The following is a 24,923-nucleotide window of genomic DNA, read 5'->3' as shown; positions in this document are numbered from 1 at the left end:
CTCAATGTATATCTGCCCCAGGTCAATATAAAGTTACCTTTATATTACTGATGTCGCTCACAGATCTCTTTTTGTCCAATCTGAATGCTCAGCACCAGTTGGTTTTCCTTCAGTGCAAATGGGTTGAGTATGCTAAGGACCAAATTCTTTCATTAAGGGACATACTAGAGTAGGCTGTAGGAGGAATTCAATGTCTCTCAGATCTCAGAGTTCTAGGGTGTGCAACCACTGCACCATTCCTTCAAAAGTAGCAGTATGTGCTTCTGTCTGCAGCTGACCAGAGAGTCAGTGTGCAGGAGAGGAGGAGCAGGACCAGAACCAAACCTCCACCCCCTCCTCATCCCTTTTGTGATGATGAGCAGATACAGAGACACTATCCCTAAGCTGCTCTAGCATTTCAGTCTTCTCTTCCCTCCAGATCCTCAGCTGGTGTTAATTATGTATTACTATTATTAATTATTATTACTGTTGTTTATTACCATAGTGCCTCAGAACCTTATTCAACATGAACCAGGACTCTATTGTGCTAGGTGCTGTACAAACACAGAATGAAAATCACAGTCCCTGACACAAACAGTTTACAATTGAAGTAGTTCAATTACCTGAAGCCATCTGAGAATCTGATTATTATTTTGAAAATGCTACAAGCACCAATATAAAATAACCTGGGCATTTTGTTTCACAACAGCTACATGTTCTTAATATGTTTTCAAAAACAGCACTGCTGTGTACATTTATTCATTTTACTTAAATATTACAGTGAATTATTACCTATTACTAATTCTTTTAATGTTTTTTCAGATCAAGGGCTAGATTTTACCACATTCAGTTATGGTAAGTAGCAGCTTACCGCACTGAAGTCAACAGAGCTACCAGCTAAGGTTCTGGCCCCGATCTTCTATGTTTACAGAAGTTCCTTGTTTCAATACAGAATTCCATCTGACTGGACGCAGATGCTCCAGTAGATTTAAAGGGTGTAAAATTTAAAGGGAAAATACCAGAACAGTAATAAATTCACTTACTATTGGCAACATCACTTAGGTTTACTTACTATTGACATAAGTGTTAATATATAGTGCTGCAAGCTCCGTCCATGGTGGCGAACCATTTTGGTATCAGCTGTAACCATCACCTCTACATATCTTGGATAGGAAAGAAAACGTTTTTTCCGGGAATGTGGATTGCTTCTATCATCCTCTATTGATAGATTTTTAGAAGCATACTCTAAAACTGTGGCCTTTTGTAAAATATTTAGGTCTTCATTTAAACTGCCATAGTCTGGAAAAGGTAAAGTGATTTTCTTCATCTCTTTTTCTGTAAGATAAAAAAACCCAGTTACTATAGCATGCAGTTTCTAAACTTAAAGAGAGTAAGGAGAAAGATTGCACAAAATAAAGTGCAAAAGCTGTAATATTTACAATCTGCTTCCAAAATTAATCAATGTAATTACAAAACATTAGATAGGGAAGCCTGAAACAGGAATATCAAATTGGATATTTACAGTACACTATTATACAGTGTACAGTTGTCCCATATATGGTGTCATTGTAAGAAATGATATTTGTATTACCATAGTGCCTAAGTGCCCTAGTCAATGTGGACCAGGACCCTATTGTGCTAGGTGCTGTACAAACACAGAGCAAAAACATTGTCCTTGTCCCAAACAGGGGAAAGAGACGTATTACATACCTTTTAGAATGCAAATCATTTTAAAATTCAAACTGACAAGCTGGAAGGACAAGAGCAGTATGATGTCCACCTGCGTGAACCTCAGTTTAAAGGGTGAAATCTGATACAATGCAGTTGTAGACGAGACAACAACTCATTGTAATAGCTACACTCACCATCAAGGCTTACAGGAAACATGGACAAATAACACATAAAAGAAAGATCTCAGAACTGCTATACCCAATTGCTGTTTCTGCCCAGACTGTGACTGCACATGTTCAAAGGGGTTCTGCAAGGACACAGATTAATTGCATTAAATGTATGTGTAGGAGTCAAAGAAGCAAGAATTTGACACACAGAGGAGGAAGAAAGAGAGGACAAAGGAATACATAATCAAGGGCCAAGTTGTGGAGTCTCCCCGTTTGTGCTCCTCAATCACAAGGCCTGCTCCAACACCACTAGTCTCATCAAGGGAGGTAGGAAAGACAGAATGAAGTTGGGGCCATTGCCCTTCCCTTTCTGCCCCCCTCAGCCAACTAAGCTGAGCCAGCACAGGGAGGAGGAACTCATGATCTATACTTCCAGAGGGTGATGGAACTGTAATGCCACTGCAGCACATAGCTAGCCACAGCCAGGATTCCTTCTGACTTGCCTTTGGCACCAATTTCTCCCTTCCCCCACCCCACCCCCAATGTTCTTTAGCCCATAATATGATCTGAATGATTTTGATACTATAGCACAAAACAAAAAGTTACCACTACAGTAATTGATACGTTAAGCATAGAAAAGTCTTATGCATGCACAGGTGCTGCTTTTCACATATATTTCATAAGCTTTATTAAATGTCAAAATGAGCAGTGTATTTTCATGATAATAAAGGGCATTATCATCTAGTGAGCAAAAAACATACACATTTAAAACATTTACAATCAATGTTTACCAAATACTCAAACAACTCAGAAGAAACTGTTCTGTACAATCAAATAAATAACACAACTTTAGACAAATAAAAATGTAGAATACATTAGCAATAATGTTGCTTAAGTTTGTGTTTACCTGAAAGACTGGAAAGGTACCAGTTCTGGTCTCTTCAGGTAAATAATGTATGTTTTATAATCTTCCATGAAAGGGTTGAAATTGTTTTTCTTTAAAATAAAACAGGGACATTAAATACAAAAAATTACATTTAAATAGTAAAATTGTGACACAAACCAACAAAAGCCAGGAAGTTTATAAACAAGGCTGACACTGAAGACTTAATTCAGGTCATTACAGGGATTTTGTTTTGTTTACACTTTTATGTCCTTACTCTCATTTAAACATAATTTTTTGTATTTAATTAATTAAGGGCTTGAATTCTTTGTGCACCCAAAACCCCTAGTTCCAATTTGAGGAGACATACCTGTGCTAGCTCTGATAGAGCACAGTCTTAGAGGCACAAGCTCCAGGAGGGGCATGCCACCCTGACTATGTCCCAAGAGTCTCCTATGGGTACATGCTCAGGGCACCTAGCCCCTTCCATCACTTGTATTGCCAGGGCTACCCACTATTTTTAGCACACTAGCTTGATCAGCACTAGGGCAGGTATATCTCCTCAAACGGGATTACACCCCCAGCTTGAAGTTCAGACATACCCTAAGACACCCAGACTCCCTATACAATACCTGGGGAGAGTTAGGCCCCAGAGAATGGGATTCACAAAAGCCAGCACACTGACCAAGGAGCTGCCTAAGCTAGCTAGAAGGAAATACCAAAGAGAGGAACTTGGCCTAAGCCTTGCCTTCAAAGAGACTCAGCACCTATGCCTGGGCTGGTGTCATTCTTGTTACTGCTCTAGCCCAATGTATATGAACTATCTGGCAAATGACCTATCTGGCTTTAGGATTAAACTCGATAAGTTTATGGAGGAGATGGTATGATACGATAACAAGATTTTGGCAATTAATTGATCTTTAAATATTCATGATAAATAGGCCCAATGGCCTGTGATGGGATGTTAGATGGGGTGGGATCTGAGTTACTACAGAAAATTCTTTCCTGGGTATCTGGCTGGTGAATCTTACCCATATGCTCAGGGTTCAGCTGATCGCCATATTTGGGGTCGGGAAGGAATTTTACTTCAGGGCAGATTGGAAGAGGCCTTGGAGGTTTTTCACCTTCCTCTGTAGCATGGGGCACGGGTCACTTGCTGGAGGATTCTCTGCTCCTTCAGGTCTTTAAACCATGATTTGAGGACTTCAGTAAGCTCAGACATAGGTGAGACGTTTATTGCAGGAGTGGGTGGGTGAGATTCTGTGGCCTGCATTGTACAGGAGGTCAGACTAGATGATCATAATGGTCCCTTCTGACCTTAATATCTATGTATTTATACACAGTGGAACAGTTCCAACAGAAGAGACAGGGAGCCCTGCTACAGAATATCCCCATAGCCTGGTAGTTAGGGTATTCTCCTGGGAAGTGGGAGACAAAAGTTCAAATCCCATCTCACATTAGGCAGAGGCAGGAATTGAACTTGGTCTCGCACATCCTGGGTGAGTGCCCTAATTGCTGAGTCATAAGGGAGGAGCTGCTGCTACTCTTCCTCCTTTCTGTCCTCCAGCTGTTTCGTGTTGGTTTAGATGTGCTTTGAGAACATCTACCGGATCAGGCCCCAAATGCAATATAGGTGGAAAACGCCTATGTTTTGAATCCTACTCAGAATTATCAGTGAGTGAGGTGCTGAGCCGCTGTGCGCTGTCAGGACTGAGGCAACTTTGCGCATGCTCAGCAGCAGAACCTTAAGTACCTCGGGACTTCAGGCCCCTGCATAATTAGGAGGCACCTGAACAGGGGTTTTTAAAATGCCAGTAAGGCCTAAGTGCTGGATTTAGGTGCTTAAGTGGCACCAAGACTCCTAGTTCCCCTTGTGACTCCCACTCTGGGTGTCTAAAGCAAGCCAAACAAAATAAATAATCCAAAGTCTGATTTGCCTGTCAGAGGCTAACAGTGGATTAACTCTGTTGAAGTCAGTGGAGTTATTCGGATATAAAATCAATGTAAATGAGGAGAGGCAATCAATGTAAATGAGGAGAGGCACCCAACAGCAATTTTCTGAAGGCATCTTCTACAGAATACAAAAGCTGTGAATCTACTTGTAAATGGCTATTAGCCAGGACAGGCAAGGAATGGTGTCCCTAGCCTCTGTTTGTCAGAGGGTGGAGATGGGTGGCAGGAGAGAGATCACTTGATCTTTGCCTGTTAGGTTCACTCCTTCTGGGGCACCTAGCAATGGCCACTGTCGGCAGACAGGATACTGGGCTGGATGGACCTTTGGTCTGACCCAGTAGGGCTGTTCTTATGTTATGGTTCTGCTACTTTTCACTAGTAAATGAATCTGATCCTTTATTTTTTAGCACAACTCTGTCTGAACAAGTACAGCAAATACAGCAAAGGTTTTCAGTAGAGCTGATTTGTTATCTGATATTTAAAAAATGGAAATGCTAATTATTCTGTGACGATCCAATCATAAAGGGTCACATTCTCCTACCCTTACTCACAATGAGTAGTTCCATATTCCATGAGGTACTACCATGCACTTTGATATCAGTGCAAATATGTAAGGCGTAAGTGCTCAGTGAGAGTAAGGGTGACCGAATATGGCTACAAATGCATAACATTACTCCTAATATTTTTAAAAGCACTGAACTATAATTTATGCCCACAGTTAAAAGAAAAATTACCATACAATTTCCCATGCACAGCCACATGACTACATGTAAGGGGGCTTAACTGGGTTTTAGTATCATAATTCACTTGATTGTGAAAACAAAGGTATCATTTTTGAGAGCATTACACTCCAGGGAAAGCAAGCTGGTGGAGGAGTACTCCACAAATAGTATGTAATTGAATTGGCATACAAGTCACTGGACAACGTCCAGTAATGTGCCTTCAGGAGGTCACTGTATCTCCACTATGTGTTGCCATATGTTGTCCGCCTTCAGAACCAGGAAGAGCTTACAAGAGGATGGGGATTGGGATACAATGAACAATATCAACAAAGACCTATTAAAATTAGAATCTGGCAGCTTTCAGAAAACTTACAATTATCAATTTAATATGTCGATGGATCTGATCTGTGAAGATATGTCTACACTGCAAAAAGCAGTAGAGAGTCTCAGAGCCCGGGTCAAATGACAGGCTATAAATAGCAGTGCAGACATTTCTGCTTGGGCTGAAGTCTGGGCTCTAAGACCCTCACCAGGTTTCAGAGCCTGGGTGCCAACCCAGCAGGAATGTCTACACTACTATTTTTAGCCCTATAGCACAGGCCCCATGAGCCCAAGGTAGTTGACCTGGGCTCTGAGACTTATTTCCATGAGGGTTTTGTTGCAGTGTAGACGTATCTTGAGAGGCTTACCATGCCTATGTGTTTAATCTTTGAAAATCTAGGGCAAATTTAAGTTTTGGAGTATGAATGCTTTGAAAAACTTTATTTTAAACTGGAGACGCAGTTATGATGTGGGATACTTGTTCACAGCTGCACATTTATAAATGTTCATGAAAAAAATCAGATTGTGATCTCATTTATGCTCATGTTAATTCATAACCATTCACTATCAAGGAATTGTTCAGTAGTGCTATGTCATACAATGCTACCGAATTACAATTCAAGAAAAATAGTGGATATATTTGTGACAGATATGGGAGTTTCCTGCAATCTCTTTTAGAGATCTTACTGTATTAAGTTTATGCATCATTTCAGGCCAGGAATTTTATGTAATTCCATGGGAGAAGGTAACCACAGTCCTCCAAGAACTAAAAACAGTGGGGGGTGATTAGGCAAATTCACTCAGATTGTAATATCTACAGAGTGGTACCACCTCCTGAGGAGGCTTGCCTGTACTAGTTCAGATTGGATTTTCAAGAGGCCAACAGACAAAAACAAATTTTTGGATAAAAAGCCTGAGTTTAAACTGACTCAGGGATTTTTTTCTGATCCAGCAAACAGAACCTTCTGTCCAATCCTTAGATGAGGTGGGAAGGACTGACATCAACCAAAGCCCTTATGGAGATGGGGGTTCTTTTGTGCTTTTTAATACATTTTCTCTGTAATACTTTTACCTTAAGAATAAATGCTCTTGCTTAGAAAAAACTGCACTGTAACTTAAAACTGTGGGCAATTACTCTGTTTATAGCCTCTGAGGAGAAAAGCAAAACAGGCCTGCTTAAGTAGTCTGACCTGCTGGAGAATTCACACTGTAGGCAGGGAATAGTACAGCCTGGGGAAAAAAACCCAGTCAGGAGGGGGAGAGACGCATGTCTCCACCCAAGAGAGATAGCTGCTTGTGATCCAGAAGCCTCAGTGGGTGCCCTTGGTGGGCCACAGAGGAGGAATACCGGAACAGTTGGCCTGAACTGTGACAATATTGAATTAACAAAAGGAGACTTAGCCCTTGCTCTCTAAGCAAACTTCTGGCAGTTTCACTAAAGGAGTATTTCTGAACTGATTTAGTAAACTGGGTGCAAGTTTGTGAATAGATATTCTTAGGTTGGTTTAAAAGTAGCTTAATTTGGTTATGCACAAATTTATACCGATTTAACTCAATAGTTTTAGGCCTTGTAGAATCTCTGATTTAGGTGAAATAATTAGTGTGACAGTGAACTAGTCTGCTCCTATATTCTGCTCTGTCTGTCTACACAGCCAGAGAGCTTCAGCCATTAAACACCCCACTTCAGTTTATCTACATTGGCTCTTTCCACTACCTTACTGATCCATACACCATACATTAACAACAGTTTCACCTCTCTTCTCTGCTGAGGAAATGGAAGAGCTCACAACCCAGAGAATGTTCCTGGTTCTGACCCTGCTAGCCTCCCTCTCTCTCCCCTACACTTGCTTCCTGTGCCTTCTTATTCCTTCTGTGTTGATGGGCCAATTTGATCGTTAATCCTCGCCCAGCCCATTCTAACCCACTAATTAGGCCCCCATCAGGTCCATCCTGGGGGGACTTAATTGGTGTTTAAGTGACTAGAGTGCTGGCTCAGCTGTTGATTCCCAGCGCACTCTCACAATTACCTTTACAAAGCTAGTTTCCCAGAATCTTTCATTTTGTGGATATGATGGAAAGGGTAGAGAATGAAATGAGTTTTCTTTTGGATTTGATTAGAAAAACTGCAAAATCTGACACACCAGTGAAATGGCAGTGACCATGATTTGGATAAAGGATAATGTGTAGTTTTTTTAAAAAGTGCAATTATTATTAATTTTGTTTATTACAGTAGTTCCTAAAACTAACCAAGAATGGGGCCTTATACAAACCTAGTGCAAGAGCAGACATTGAACAGAAATATAAAAGACAATGTCAGATCAGAACTCAAAAATTATAACTGGCGGTGTAATATTTACATGAATTTGACTGAAACTCTTGCTTTTTTTTTTTAATACAAGGAATAATCTGATGACTGATATTTCCATGATTTTCAAATAAAGTACAAACTACCTGATAGACAATACCAATCAATGGATATCACCATGTTTTTAAAGTAACCTTCAACAAAATACATATATAGAAATATAATTTATATGCCATTTGTAATGCACAAGATTAAACTGTATGATCATAATGGTCCATTTGTGCCCTTAAAATCTATGAGTCCACAGAATTTTTATCTTATACTTACTGCTTCCAAGTTTAAAATCCACCTAACAAGATTCTAGGAATGTTACTGTGTCACTCTGAAGCCTAAAATGTCTTCTGAGTCAGCGTGAGGTGATGGAAGCAGCTACAAGCATGACAGAGCTCTTTTTGTTCAGAGTATAACCAACTTGAATCATTACTCAGTTTTGCGGTCTGTTACCGTACAATTTTTAAGTTCTCAGCCATTTTGACTTTATGAATTATACCGGTGAGGTGTACAGTTATAGTAAGGCATGTATCTATGTCATGCCAAGAGTCCTGGATCACTGTCAGATTAGAGGTAACTCAACTAATCACCACCCTTCCTCCACAGCTAATCTATTTACAATTTCATTGACTGTATGAAGGGAAACTGCATAGACGGTGGATTACTTGGCTCAACTGCCACACCTATGCGCCCAACTGCCGCCCACACATCCCTCCCAACACAACACCCCTAGACTTAAATCAACACAATCACCCAACCACTACACACAATAACCCCAAACACACATAGCTCCTCACCGCAGCACACCCCCCTCATTTGCCACTCCTAAAAATCCACACAACTTTCCCAGAACAACACAACCCACACACAACACAACCAGCACACACAATAACCCCACACATAGCTCCTTACTGCAGTACACATCCCATTCACCATCAGCACAAGTCTCCCAACACAACCCCAAACATAAATCAACACAACCACCCACACAACAGCAATATCTGTGGTCTGTTACTGTCCAATTTTTAAGTTCTGAGCCATTTTAGGATTGTTATTGTTTTTACAAACAGCTGGTCTTACTAATTAAAGCCAGGTGACAGGATGGGCTTTCAGCTACTAGTATGTGATAAGAGATTTCAAAGATTAAAATCACAAGCACAAACTACTAAAACCACACCACTACACATTTTCAGGGCATTGATATTTTCAAATATTTAATTATATATTCCTTAAGAGGAAAGGGTACAGTCTGACTTTCTTTTGACCACTATCCTCCTGAGAAAAGATGGTAATTGTGAATTTTCAGCGTTGCATGTACATGCAGAATGAGCACACATTGGTTTCAATCTCATCAAAACTAAAGAATTCATTAAACAGGATGCTTCTCAATGCCAGGTCAAACCAAACATCATAACCTACTTTCTCCAGTTTTCTACTATGAAGCTGCACACATTTGTGCTTTCTTTGAAGTCACATAAACAAAGCCCTTATGCTCATATTAAAAGCACAAGAAAGGCATCTATTATGTCAATAGGTTTAAAACACTTAGACACAATGAGGAATACTTCTAAAATGGCACTCTTATAATAGTAAGTTGATATCCTACTGTTTGGAACTAAAGTTGACACCTAGAATCTCAAATAAATTATTTCTAAACCCACTCCTTGGTCTAGATGTGGAACTTTGAAGGTAGCTGCAGATGTCTTTTTCCCCCTGTTTCCTCACGTTGCAGTCTTCAATAACCCATTAAGATGCATGCATGTCTACACACACAAGTGTAGAAAAATGTACACTATACTACAAAAGCACAACGCGGAATTACAGACCAGTCAGCTTAACTTCAGTACCCAGAAAGATAATGGAGCAAATACTTAAGCAATCAATTTGCAGGCACCTAGAAGATGATAAGATAAGTAGGGCCCTGCTAAATTCACGGCCATGAAAAATGCATCACAGACCATGAAATCTGGTCTTCCTTGTGAAATCTGGTCTTTTGTGTGCTTTTATCCTATACTATACAGATTTCACAGGGGAAACCAGCATTTCTCAAATTGGGGGTCCTGACCCAAAAGGGAGTTACAGGGGGGTTGCAAGGTTATTTTAGGGGGGTTGTGGTACTGCCACCCTTACTTCTGCGCTGCCTTCAGAGCTGGGCTCCCAGCCAGCAGCCACTGCTCTCCAGCTGCCCAGCTCTGAAGGCAGAACCGCTGGCAGCAGCAGTGCAGAAGTAAGGGTAGCAGTACTGCAGCCTACCCTACAATAACCTTGCAAACCCACCCACCCACCCCCAATTCCCCTCCCGCCCACACACACACATCTCCTTTTTGGGTCAGGATCCCTACAATTACAACACCGTGAAATTTCAGATTTAAATAGCTGAAATCATGAAATTAACAATTTTTAAAATCCGATGACTGTGAAACTGACTGAAATGGACCATGATTTTGGTAGGGCCCTAGTGATAAGTAACAGTCAGCATGGATTTGTCAAGAACAAATAGTGTCAAACCAACGTAATAGCTTTCTTTGACAGGGTAGAGGGGAAGCAGTAGATGTGGTATATCTTGGCTTTACTAAAAGTAAGGGTTTTGATACTGTTTTGCATGACCTTCTCATAAACAAACTAGGGAAATACAACGTAGGTGGGGTACTATAAGGTGGGTGCATAACTGGTGGGAAAAGCATTCCTAGAGAGTAGTTATCAGTGGCTCACTGTCAAGCTGGAAGGGCATATCAAGTGGGGTCCCGCAGGGATCAGTTCTGGTCTGATTCTGTTCAATACCTTCATCAATAATTTATATTATGGCATAGAGAGTACACTTATTAAGTTTGTGGACAATATCAAGCTTATTAAGGGTTGCAAGTGCTTTGGAGGATAGGATTAAAATTCAAAATGATCTGGACAAACTGGAGAAATGGTCTGAAGGAAACAGGATGAAATTCAATAAAGACAAATGCAAAGTACTTCACTTAGGAAAGAACAATCAGAGCCACACATACAAAATAGAAAATTCCTGCCTAGGAAGGCATACTGCAGAAAGGCAGGGGGTTCATAGTGGATCACAAGCTAAATATGAGTCAACAGTGTAACACTATTGCAAAAAAAAAAAAAATCAAATATTCTGGGATGTATTAGCAGGAATGTTGTAAGCAAGACTCAAGAAGTAATTCCTCTGCTCTACTCCATGCTGATTAGGCCTCAGCTGCAGTATTGTGTCCAGTTCTGGGCACCACATTTCAGAGAAGATGTGGGCAAACTGGAGCAAGTCCATAGAAGAGCAACAAAAATAATTAAAGGTCTAGAAAATATGATCTATGACAGAAGATTGAAAAAATAGGTTTGTTTAGTCTGGAGAAGAGAGGACTGCAGGGGACATGATAGCAGTTTTCAAGTACATAAAAGATTGTTGCAAGGAAGAGGGAAAGAAATTGTCTTTCATCTCTGAGGACAGGACAAGAAGCAATGGGCTTAAAATGCAGCAAGAGTGGGCTAGGTTGGACTTTATGAAAAACTTCCTAATTGTAAGGGTGGTTAAGCACTGGAATAAACTGCCTAGGGAGATTGTGGAATCTCTATCATTGGAGATTTTTAAGAGCAGGTTAGACAAACACCTGTCAAGGATGGTCTAGATCAGTGCTTCTCAAGCTGTGTGATGTGGGGGACCAGCAATTTTTTTTTCCAATGTGCGCGCAGACCGGCTGCCAATGGCTGACGGACCGGCACCGGTCCGCAGACCGCCACTTTGAGTAGCACTGGTCTAGATAATACTTAGTCCTGCCTTGATTGCATGGGCCTGGACTAGAAGACCTCTCGAGGTCCCTTCTAGTCTTACAATTTTATGAAAATATAGATGTTTTAAAGCACTGTGCTACATCCATTATTTGCCCTTATGCTATTAGTAGTGCTTTTTTCCTTTCATATGCAAGTGAATCATCTCCTAAACTGTGAAGCTTTGAAAATTACTGCCAATATGTTGTGACATATACTAATCCTATGTTCCTCGGGTACCCCTTTTTCTGTTTCTCAATGTTAATATACTAATACAATATGGATATGTAATATGAATATACAATATTTTAAAAATGCATATAGTTAGAACAACAGTACTTACGCTAATGGTAAATATTAGATAATACAGTATATTATAGGACAGGAAGATTTAATGTATTACTTTTTAGATTTATTTGCAATAAATTTCATTTATTTTGTGAATCTACACAAAAATTGAAAATATGTTCCTGATGCTGAAAAATTTAATCTATGGAACAATCATTGTGAAAAATAAAACATGTGCATAAGTGTTTGAAAGACTGATGTATATTTTTGCAAGCTAATTTATTCTTACATTTAAAGTGGGACATTTGTTTTTCACCAATGTTTGTTAGGTCTATGTGAAACAAATAAAATACATTCTAAGGCCTCAGTGACAGCGATAGTCATTAATACCACGATGGAAAAACATTTTTTAAACATACAATTTGTTAAAACACTAAAAACCATAATGAACAGACATAGACATCAGAATTTAAAGTGTAACTATACCTGAAACTTCACAAGGTTTATGGGATTTCTGATAAATGTCATTTTTTAAATCTTCATGTCTGTATATAAGATGTGGTTTGTTATGATCATCTTCATGTTCATCTCCATCTGCCTTCATCAAAGGTTCTAAAAAATATTCACCATCATGTGCTTTAAAGGTGCCCATCTGAAAATAAGACAGAGGCCGTCAATGTATTTTCCTCTGAAAATTATATTTTACACCAGTGATTTTATGTGTGCAGTAAAATTTGTATGAAGTACTCAAAATTAACTACAAATGAAAATGTACTATATGCTCTATTATGCTGTCATTGAAGTTTCTGGGTTTTTTTAAAATTGTGTATTATACACAAATCTATACCACCACCCTCATTCTCTATGGCCCCAATCTTGCAAGTACTTTCACATATGCAGACCCTTGAGCCCACTCAAAGTCCCACTGACTTCCAGACTGGGGCTGAAGTTTGGAATTTTCTGCTCCAAGGTCAGCTCAGATTTGGGGAGCAGGGCAATCTTAACTACAGGGTTTTATCAGCATGTCAATTTCTGTGTTGAGCTGTTGCCCATTGTTTTTTGCAGATATAACGATTTTCTCTTAAAATTTCAATTTTACGGTACAGTAAAGCAACTCTTTTCTTGAAAACTAATCTACTTCAAAATTTATTTAAAATAAGGTTTTAATACATTTTCTTATAATGGTTTTCTGTCCTTTTGCTGAATGAAAGAACCACACAAACAACAGAGAAAAGTGACTGAGCATATAGGGGAATCATTTGCACAAAAGCAAAAAAAAAAAAAAAGTCCCCTGCAGACCCTTCAACTGAGACACCCTATACAGCATCTTTCCTTTTCTACCCTTCTTATAATTATAACTGTAACTTGTTGGTTATTTTATTTTATAAAAAGAAAAGGAGTACTTGTGGCACCTTAGAGACTAACAAATTGATTTGAGCATAAGCTTTCATGAGCTACAGCTTGCATCCGATGAAGTGAGCTGTAGCTCACGAAAGCTTATGCTCAAATTACTTTGTTAGTCTCTAACGTGCCACAAGTACTCCTTTTCTTTTTGCGAATACAGACTAACACGGTTGCTACTCTGAAACCTTTATTTTATAAAAGTACATGCACATAAGGAAGGTATACACCCGAAGGTAGAGCTTCTGGCAGTGGGGAAACACTATATTCTTATGCCTTTGGCTAAGGTTCATTTGGAATTCAGAAGGTTTAGAGCATGACCTGAAAATGAGGGTGCTACACAGTATATCCACGGAAATGCTGGTAGGCAATGATATTTTGCATATGACTAAGCCTGTTCATGTTGTAACCTGTAGTTAAAACAAATATTGTGCTGGGATCCCAATGAGAAATGATAAAGAGCCAGAAACTGCTCAGGGGGGAGGGGAAGGACCCTCCATCTCCACTGCAGCAGAAGAAATTAGTCTGTTTCCGGGTGTGGGAGGGGCAGAAACCAACTTCTGTATGGCAGAGGAAAAGCATTAAATAAGGTAAAGTACTTGTCCTGCATACAGGATGTCCCACTGAAGACAAATGAGGCATTGTGTAGCATCCAAGGACAGAAACCTTGTTGAATGCATTCCAAGTTCCCTCCAGGAAGGGGAGAGCTACGCATGAACTCATCCCATCAACTTGGATTCTGAGTTGAAGGGGATAAAAATCACTGACAAGGAGAAACTCCATCTCTTTATGCTCTCTGGACTCTGAGGGGCAGAGATTCCTAAACATAAGTAAGAGATCCCCATGTTGCTTGGCATGGGTCATCCCTAAAGAGCAGTTTATTATAGAAGTGTATATCGCCTTCTTAAATTTGAGACTAAATCCGGTGTGAATGTTTTCTGCTTTAACCTAGTAAATAACATTTCTTTTCTTAGTTAATAAATCTCTAGTTAATTTATTACAGGATTGGCAACAGGAGTTGCCTTTGGTTTGAGATCTGAGTAGAAATGACTTGGGATAAGTGACTAGTCCTTTGGGACAGAGAGTCCTGGAAAACACCACAAGCAGTTGTTTGTGCCTGCCCAGCATTGTGGAGAATCAATGTTGCTAGCATATGATTGGCCTTTTGCTAGTCACTTGTGGGCATAGAGAACCTATGAGGGATTAAAGAAAAATTTCTATTGGCCAGGGATATAGAATGATGTGAAAAATTATTGCAGGTCTTGTGAATTATGCCAAAAGGAAAAGACCAGCAGGGCCTCAGAAAGTTCTCCTACATCCCTTGCCTGTGATACAAAAGGTATTTTATAGGATAACAGTGGACACTATGGCCCCTAAGCCATGTTTTACCCAAAGGGGGAAGAAATATATCCTTGTGGTAGTGGATTTTGGCATTTGATATCCTGAAGCAGTAGCTCTAATAAACAGAGACTGATTCTGTGACAAAAGTCCTTTTCACTATTTTTTGCAGAGTGGGTTTCCCTAAAGAGATTTTATCTTACATGAAGTCAAATTTTATGTCTCAGCTTTTCAGTGAGTTATGGGAGTTGTGTGGGTTGAAATAAAAGCTGTCCCCTGTCACCCAGAGACAAATGGTCTGGTGGAGAGATTCAATGGACCCTTTAAAATCTATGCTGGATTATGATCTATTAATCCGATTGATCTGTCGCATGTGAATCCTGCCAAGATTACACCAAATATCATGCTGTCTGGAGTGGCTCATGACCATGAGTGCCAATCTCAGGACAGACCCTCCAAAAGCAGGGCAATAACCTAAAACTAGTTGTATGTTCTATAATCAGATTTCACCAATGCAGTAACAAGCATGAACTCCTAAAGCACTAGAACACCTTACCATGGAGTCACAGGCCAGACTGGGTAGGTGTTGACAGAAGACAGGAACAAGGGATTGGCTGGTTGAGAGGGAAGACAGGTTCAAGAACAAGAAATGGAAGCACTAGACAGCATGAAGCACCAGCATTCAGGGACTCTCTGCATAATCCATAGGACAGGACAGAAAAAGCAGGCAGGAGAAGAACACCTCAGAGGAAACGCAAGAGAGGGCAGCACGTAACAGCTAAGAGGTCCCAGTCAGCAACAGCAGCAACAGCCAGGAACGAGGCCCCAGAGAAAGCCTCTCTCAGAGAGCCTAGAATGGCTTGGAAAGGAGGTCCACAGGAAAGCTCCAATCAGAGCTTCGCAAAGGCAGCTAAAAGGTGGGGACCATAGAAGAAAGCCCCTATATAGGAGCAGTATGAAGCAATAGAAGAGAGGGGCCTGGGTAAACACCCTGTAGGTGGCAGCAGTGAAAATAACTGATAGTCAGGAAGACAAGGACACTGACTTCCCCCTCTAGATCCTACCACTACTGCTTCTGGTAGTGTACAGCAATTTGTCCTCAAAATTTTAAGGTTGGAAACCCCTTTTTCACAGTCAAACATTTTCATTAACCCCCCCCCCCCTTACTTTTTTACTCTTCTGTAATACAGTAGAACCTCAGAGTTACTGATACCTTGGGTATGGAGGGTGTCCCTAACTCTGAACCAGGGGTAGGCAACCTATGGCACGCGTGCCGAAGGCAGCACACAAGCTGATTTTCAGTGGCACTCACACTGCCCGGGTCCTGGCCACCGGTCCGGGGGGCTCTGCATTTTAATTTAATTTTAAATGAAGCTTCTTAAATATTGTAAAAACCTTATTTACTTTACATACAACAATAGTTTAGTTATGTATTATAGACTTATAGAAAGAGACCTTCTAAAAACATTAAAATGTTCTACTGGCACTCAAAACCTTAAATTAGAGTGAATAAATGAAGACTCAGCACACCACTTCTGAAAGGTTGCCAACCTCTGCTCTGAACAAAACACAGTTCAGGCTCCCATCAGCTGACACTCCAGGCCAGGCTTCAGCAGCAGCTGAGCTCCCTCAACAAGGGCAGTTTCCTTGCAGGTAGCTTCTTTCCCTGGGTCGCACTGAGTTTGCAAGCTTGTCCCTCTCCCGTCTGTGTAAACAGCGCATCCCCCTCCCAGCCGGAGGAAGGGCAGGTAAAAACAATCCCCCTCCCCGCAGGGTGAAAGCAGTGCAGACCCCGGCGCTGCTCCTGCTCTGCTGGCTCCAGCTGCCTTGGGCTAGCAGCCCCAACATCTTCACCGCCAAGCTGTAAGTGGCTGCCCCACATGTGGGGGTGGGGGTGGGAATGGAAACAGGCAGCCCAGATGTGCCTACCTTTAGATGCAATACAGTCACAGTACAGTATTTGCTTTTTTTTTTTTTTTTTGGTCTCTGTTGCTGTATGATTGGTTACTTCCGGTTTCACATGGTGTCCAGTTGACCAGTCAGTCCGTAACTCTGGTGTTCATATCTTTGAGGTTCTACAGAGTATGTATCAGTGATAATAATGATAAGCCAATGTGAGTTATTTTTTAGTATGTTTAGAGAGGTTGACAGAGAATACTTGGCCTTGAAGGGTAACGATATGCAAGGAGTAAGATTTTCTTTGCTTTATATTATAATAAAAATTTCAACACGTTACAGTTCCCGATTGCCTTTTGTGACCCTCCTGAAAGTTACACCTATTTGTTGGGAAGAACAGGTGAACAGGAATTGGGTAGTATCCTTTCGAATAGTAGGTGAGCCCTCTAGTGGTGATCAACATACTATGTCTAGTAATCTGTCAGAGTAGTAGCATATTTTATGGTTATGTCTACACTGCTGTTAAACACCCACGGCTGGCCCATGCCAGCTGACTCAGGCTCACAGGGCTCAGGCTGCAGGACAGTTTAATTGCGGTGTAGATGTTCAGGCTCAGGCTGAAGCCTGAGCTCTGGGGCCTTTCCACTTCACAGGACCCTTGAGCATGGGCACCAGTGCAAGCCCAAATGTCTATTGTGACCCACTGAGGCAGACAGACAACTGAGAATACCAAATTCAGGACAAAAGTAAACTTGCTAGCCAGTGTGGTGAAACAGAACAAATCAGAAATGCAGCCTGCTTAGGTATTCCAGTCCTCGATTCAACACCCAGACACCAGATTTAATGATTAATGGTTATTTAAAACCAATTTCATCAAACAAAAGGTTCTCCAGATCCCAAAGGACCAGCCACATACCCAGGTCAATATATAACTCAGATCTTACCCAATAATCACACTATTGCCAATCCTTTAATATCTAATATCTAAAGGTTTATTTATAAAAAGAAAGAGATGAGAGTTAGAATTGGTTAAACGAATCAAATACATACAATAATAGCAAAATTCTCGGATCAGACAAAGTAGTGATGGCATAAACTGCTAATTGGTTACGTTTCTGATTGCTCCCAAATAATTGGAAAGTCCTCGGTCCCTTGGCTAGAATGCTCCCATTAGTATAAGTCCATAATCCAGAGATCAGAGCAGGAAAGAGGCAAAATGGAGATGTTTCCAGGGCCTTTTATAGCTTCTGCCAATGTGGAGGGAAACCCATTGTTCCAAACAAAGCCCTCAGCACAGCTTGTAGAAAAATACAGGTAACAACATGGAGTTTAGAACCACATGGTCTCATCACATGCCCTTGCATGCTTTGAAAAAAGTCATAGCAGAGGGCATTGCCCATATTCTAGCTAGAACATTCACAGGAAGGTTCATCAGGTAGGTATACGCCTCTTCTATATGTAAGGTGACTGTTGCCCCCTTACTAACATTCAGTGGGGGGTGTTTTAGTTGCTAGTTCCCAGTACTAAAAGGGGGAAGGGTCGATGGGGAATCAGGACCCTGAGACTGACAGCCCCCAGGAACAATGGGGAGAGGCCACTGCTCCAGGTCCGCCTGAATGACAGGGCCAGCAGACTAATCAGGGAGTCAGGAGGCCAGGGAGGTCCCGTCCTCCGTGTGAGCGGGGTTTGTCTGAGTCAGACAGAGTGGGGCTGAGCTAAGGAGAAAGCAGGGGCCCAAGCTAAGCTGGAGAGCAGAGCTGTGCCAGATCCAGATCCAGAGGGACCAGAAAAGCAGCCCAGAGAGAGCAGACCCTGTCCTGGGAGCAGAGCTGCAGCCCCAAAGCCAGAGGCACAGCCCGGAGAGAGCAGACTTGCCCTGGGAGGAGAGCTGCAGCAACCAGAGCCAGAGGGGCCAGAAAAGCAGCCCACGAAGCAGGTCAGTGCTGGGAGCAGAGTCACAGAAGCAGCCTGCAGAGCAGACCTGTCCTGGGAGCGGAGCTGCAGCAACCGGAGGCAGAGGGGCCAGAAAAGCAGCCCACGAAGCAGGTCAGTGCTGGGAGCAGAGTCACAGAAGCAGCCTGCAGAGCAGACCTGTCCTGGGAGCGGAGCTGCAGCAACCGGAGGCAGAGGGGCCAAAGAAGCAGCTCAGGGAGCTGGAGGCAGAGCAGCAGCAGCAGTGCAGAGACAGAGTGGTGGAGCTGGGGCTGGAGCAGTCCGGAGCTGGGTGCGGTGAGCAGCTGGGGAGACCAAGGGGGACCCTGGACAGCAGGCCCAGCACAGGGAGACACCTCAGCCAAGGGGCTCTGCAGGTTAGGCTTGGATCATAACCCCGACAGGGTGGGTGCGACACTGGGAAGAAGGGTCCTACCACTTAGAGCCTGAGAGCGTGTGGCCACCACCAGAGCTAGTGTCCAACCCACAGCATCCCTGCAGCACAGTCAGGGCCTGAGAAGAAGGCCTGGGACTTACAAGGAACAGACTGTGAACTGCCCTGACATTCCAGAGACACTGTTTGTGATGTTCCCTGCCACAGAGCGGGTTGATGTTTCCTTTAACCTTTCTCATTTTTCCTTATTCTTTTTAAAATTAATTGTTGATTAAATAACTTGCATTTGCTTTAAATTGTATATAATGGTCAGTGGGTCAGAGAAGTGCCCAGTGCAGAGAGAGTACCCTCGAGTGGGAACACCCTAGCCCCTGTCCTAGGTCACCACAGCAGGGTTGGGGGTCAAGACCCCCAGGAATCCTGGGCCCAGCCTTGTTGGGGTTACGAGGACTCTGCCAGACAGGAAAATGGAAGGGGAGTCCTCAAGGGCAGGGAGGCCACTGGGTAAAGGAAGTGGGAGCGAGTACTCAGATCCTTTCGCTAGCCCACTTCACCAGGGTAGTACAGAAGCCAGGACAGTTCCTCACAACAGCGGGACTATTCCCGCTTACATATAGTCCATTGTGAGTTACGTGTTCTTTGATGGGCAATTCAACTTGAATAGTCCCTTCACAATATGCTGGCCAGACTAGAAGTAAGCTGCCTTGTGAGTGTGACCACAGGAGCGAACACATTTGAAATACAGGTATATAGTCAATATTCATAACTTCAGATACAAAAATGATACTTGCATACAAACAGGATAATCATTCAGCAAATCATAACTTTTCCATTGACACCTTACATAGCATACTTTGTACAAGATTTGTTGCAATTCTAGAATAGTGGTAGCAACAATGATCTACACATGGTCATATTTTTTAATCATATGAAGTGACATCTATACTGCAATTAAACTGCCCCTTAGCCCGATCCCTGCGAGCCCAAGTCAGCCGGCACAGGTCAGCTGCAGGTTTTTAATTGGAGTGTAGATCCTACCCTATGTCACCACATGTAACTAGGCCTTGAATGTGATGTAAGTAAACACAGTTACATGAGTCCACTGTGTCTGTTTGACGCTTTCATATTATGCATGCTGTGTAAATAGCAAGAGACAAAACACCCCCCATAATTGATACATCCATTTCCCCACCACTGCCTCCTCTCATGCCTCACTCTGCAGAGGTAGGACTTTCTTGGTGTCAGATAGATCTAAATTCTTGGCAATGCCTGGGCACACAAGCAGCCTTCAGGTCTCTGTGGCACAGCATACACTCAGCTCAACTTTCCCACACTCATTACTTTTGTGCTGTGTGGTTTTTGAGGGAAGGGGGGGGGGGGGCAGCTCAGAAGCTGGGATTCCCGGCAACCAGAAGTTCTACAGCCTGTCAGAGACAGCCTTGAGTGGATATGACCTTCTGGTCCAAAAGTCCTAGGGGCAGAGAGAGGGAGGTCCTGTCACTCAGACTTAAGGAAGAAAGCTTTTGTTAAGATTTATATTATTTCATTATTTGAATTACCAATACAGTCAACCCTAAGAATGGGGTAAGATTGACTTTATGCAGTGTGTACAGTTTTTATTTATACATTAATTCATTCTGTGGCCCCCTTCTCTTTACACTCTACACCTTATCTCTGGGCAGGGAAAACAAAAATCATTATAAAAATCAACATTTTAAATTTAAACTAGATTTTTTATTTACATGTTGCTACTATTTTTCTTTCTTTCCATTTTATAGTTTCAAATTACCAGAGTGGATAATTTGTACTTGTTTCTTTAATTAGTTTTCCAGTTGAGAATAGAATTTAAGATTTTACATAGAAATGTTTTCTACTAAGAAGTTTCACACTTAAAATGCTTGTCTATACCAAAAAGATAAGCCCAGTCATGTGCCTCCTTAATATCTTACAGTGAGAACACAAACTCAAACACAGAATTCAGTTGATAAGCAAACAGCTTGTGATAGGTTTTAGAGTAGCAGCCGTGTTAGTCTGTATTCGCAAAAAGAAAAGGAGTACTAGTGGCACCTTAGAGACTAACCAATTTATTTGAGCATAAGCATCGAAAGCTTATGCTCAAATAAACTAGTTAGTCTCTAAGGTAGCTTGTGATATATTTGTAACCAACATCTTGCAATATATTGAACTGCCAAAAGTCAAGAAAACTGAAAGGCCTGGACCAGGCTATATTCCTCCATCAGAGTTTGCTTTTTGAAATCAATAGGAAGTGTGTTCTTAAGTCACTTAAACAATTTTGAAAATTCCATTCTTAGGTGCATATTATATATATGCAAAAAGAAAGGGAGTACTTGTGGCACCTTAGAGACTATAGCTCACGAAAGCTTATGCTCAAATAAATTTGTTAGTCTCTAAGGTGCCACAAGTACTCCTTTTTGCGAATACAGACTAACACAGCTGCTACTCTGAAACCTGTTATATATATGGGCTCCCCTGAGGAACCTAATATTAGGCTTATATTTTTAAAAATTTTGGCTTGTGTATAGCAAAGTTCACAATAACTTTATTAATGTATTTAAAATCAAAATAGCATTCCATTGTTAACACTGAAGCTATTTTGTTTTGAATTAGCAGATTTTATCAATAATAAAAATACATAAAAATGTTTAGCTCCTGATTCTGCAAACCCTTATGTATATGCTTAACTTTTGGTTTAAGTAGTTCCACTGAAGTCAATGAGACAAGTGGTGTGGGTAATGTTATACAACTAACGTAAAATTTTTGTATCATCAGGGCCTTCATTTTCAATATTAAGGATTTTGTCTGCCAGTTTTGTAAATTTCAAATAAGATACCTTACCCCTAGTGGAGTTTAAAAACAAACCAACAAACAGCAACATTTATAATTTAGGTCATTATATATATCAATTTACAGTTACAATAGCACGTGTTTTCAAATCAGTTTTACAAATCCTCAGTCTAATTTAAATCAATTATTTTGTTTAAAAAAATCGAGTGATTTAAATAAATAATTTAACTTGCCTAGATTTAAAACATTCCATCCTGTCTCTGAGTGATCTTCTCTGTAAACGTTACTTTAGCTATCAGCTTTATGCTGTAGACTCACAAACCTTCCTCTCTGCTCCAGATCTGTCTTCCTCTATTCATAAGAAAACCTCAGCTTGTCTTTCTGACATTTCAATGTGATGACCAGCTCTCGACTAAAATTTAACATGGGCAAAACTGAGCTCCTGATCTCTCCACCAAAGACCTCACTTCTACTGTCTCTATTATCAAAAAGTGGACAACACCACAATCCTCCAAGTTGCTCAGACCCATAATCTCATTTCATCTTCATCTTTGATTTGGCCTTCTCTTTTGACCCACACATCCAGACAACAACTAAATCTTGCTGCTTCTTGCCACACAATACATTCAAGATCGACCTTGATGCCCACTACCGTGACTACCTGAATTCCATTCTTCTTGTCTGCTTTTTTCCCATAAACACCTTCAGGCTTTCTCCAATACAACATATCTAATATATGGGAAAAACTCTCAGTCAAAATCCATAAAGTCACCATTTTATCCTTCGTTCAATCTCTCCTTAAAACTCTATTCTGCTGTAACACACACAGAAAACTACCAACTGGTAAAGGATAGAAAGGAGACAAGTAGTGACTACTACCACTGGTAGGTTAAGAATTGTATCTACAGTTAATCTGTGATGAAATATCCAATTTTTGTTGTTACCTACCCCATCTTCACTCCCCTCTCAGCTGCCTATATGTTTGTCTAATTCACCTGTTATGTCTTTTCTTTTAGACTGCAACATCTTTGGGACAGTGACTGTCATTTACTATATGTTTATATAGTGCCTGTTACAGTGTTGTCTGGACGTGGCTGAGGCCTATAAGATCTACTATAACATAAATATTAAATAATAATATTTGGAACAAAATTGGAATGGTCCCTGCTCAGGGAGCTTTTTAAGATACATCTCACAAACCATCATGGCCAGAATACTTGCAATTATACTATTGGAAAGTTAGAAATTTCTGCTTTGTATATTTGCTCTGAATATCAGACCATTTCATCACTTCATTCCCATTACCAAATTGCCTCTATTCCCCGTTTAATTTCTAACCAAATTTAATCACTGTTGTCTTGAAAACAAATGATGTACACCACTTGAAAAGATTAGAATCTGAATTTTTAACTGCAGGGGAATATGGAACTATGGACTATTACAATTATGCCATAAATGAAATGTGGAGAGGAAGCACACCAGGAATCAGAATGATCAATATTTTTATTACCAAATGTTAATTATGTAAATTACAAAGTTCTCTAGTTAAATAAAACAAAGTTCATATTTGAGTGGCCAGTGTGGTTACATCTCTTTGATACATTTGAGTTTGATTTCATAAAATAGTTCCTTTTTCTACATTCAAAAGATGTTTCAATGACCCAAATAAGTTAAAATTGAAAGAATGTTGGATGTCATCTGCTATTTTTCCCTTTGACAGATATTTTCTCCATTTAATAGGACTCTTATATTTCCCATTAAATCTGGAAAATAAACCATAGGTGACATAAGCAACAGCATGGATTGAAATTACCTCTAACCTTTGCTGGGAAAGTAATCTGCAGTATAAAAGTCTTGTGAAATAATTAAAGTTAACATTCAACAACATAGCAAACATACTGAAAAATGTATTTTAGTAAAGGCTGTGACAATCGTGAGTTAAGGCCCAGTATTTTGTAACGTGCCAGAGCTTGTGGTCTGAGGAGAAAGGAAGACAAGGCTTTAAGAAAGAGAGAAGTATGTTAGTTGCAGGAATTTCGAAAAGACAGTAATTGTGACCCCTATTACATATGAAGAAGCAAACACCACTACCTGTCTAGATGTCTTGCCAAAAGGATTACTCAAGAAAAAAAAAAAAAAAAAAGAGGGATATGAGCCGAAGATTACTTCTATGAGCCCAGGAGGAGTCCCAAAGTGAAAATTTCACCAATAAGGTAATTCATATAATAGAACCTCTCCAGAGTCCAGGTTAAACAAAACCTCAATATCATGCATGAGAATCACAAAAGAGAATGGGCAAGAATAAAAACACTCTTCTAGTTTAACAGAAAGAACCTGCATTTGTCATTTAATGCCCAAGCAGATCCCAGAATATCCAAATGTCAATGAAAGAAATTCATAGCGTGCTGTTTACATAGCAAAGTCAAAATCCCAGCTTTAGGGGACAGAAAAGCAGATGTGTGCATAGTGTCAAGTTAATGGGTGGGAAGTTAATCTCTCAAACTCAGGTCTTAGGCTACATCTACACTACGTGGTAGGAGTTTGATTTCAAGCTCATATACACGAAGCCCTCACCAAGCTAGTGTGAGTAAGGCAAATATAAGATTTTAGTGTAGCTATGTTGCACGGGCAGCGCAGCAGAGCTTAGCCATGCAGAGTACAAACCCACCTGAACCCTGTAGGTATGTACTCGGCACAGCTAAGCTGTGCTTCTGCAGCCAATGGTACCACAGGCACACTATTTATCTTTGTGCTAGCTCTCATCAAACTAGCACCAGGATGTGGATGCAAGCTGGGAATCACACCCCTAGCTCATAGTGGAGACGTAACCAAAGAAAGCTTGACAAGAGTTATTGGAGTGGAAAAAAGTCTCGGATTTGAAGCCACCAGTACAGTTCAAATCCCTAACTAAGACAGAAGTCTGGGTTTCGTTAGTTGCAAGTGGGGACATTATTTAGACCAGCAGTTCTCAAACAGGGGTCTGAGGCCCAGTGGGGGGCTGTGAGCAGGTTTCAGGGGGTCCTCCAAGCCGGGCTTGCATTATACTCAT

General features: G+C 40.9%; 1 protein-coding gene across 1 annotated transcript in view; it reads right to left on the bottom strand.

Moving 5' to 3' along the window:
* Positions 1-24,923, bottom strand: part of ADAMTS20 (ADAM metallopeptidase with thrombospondin type 1 motif 20) — a 170,211-nt gene that overhangs the window by 122,435 nt on the left and 22,853 nt on the right. The window contains exons 3-4 of the mRNA XM_073331555.2: positions 12,595-12,760; positions 1,052-1,314 (exon numbers count right to left, since the gene is read on the bottom strand). Coding sequence (XP_073187656.2) covers positions 1,052-1,314; positions 12,595-12,760 — 429 coding nt within the window. The remainder of the gene's footprint in view (positions 1-1,051; positions 1,315-12,594; positions 12,761-24,923) is intronic.

Source organism: Lepidochelys kempii, chromosome 1, assembly GCF_965140285.1.
Source record: "Lepidochelys kempii isolate rLepKem1 chromosome 1, rLepKem1.hap1, whole genome shotgun sequence".
In the NCBI taxonomy this organism is placed as follows: Eukaryota; Metazoa; Chordata; order Testudines; family Cheloniidae; genus Lepidochelys; species Lepidochelys kempii.
The sequence above is the reverse complement of the archived record's forward strand: the minus strand, read 5'-3'. Positions and strand labels throughout refer to the sequence as shown.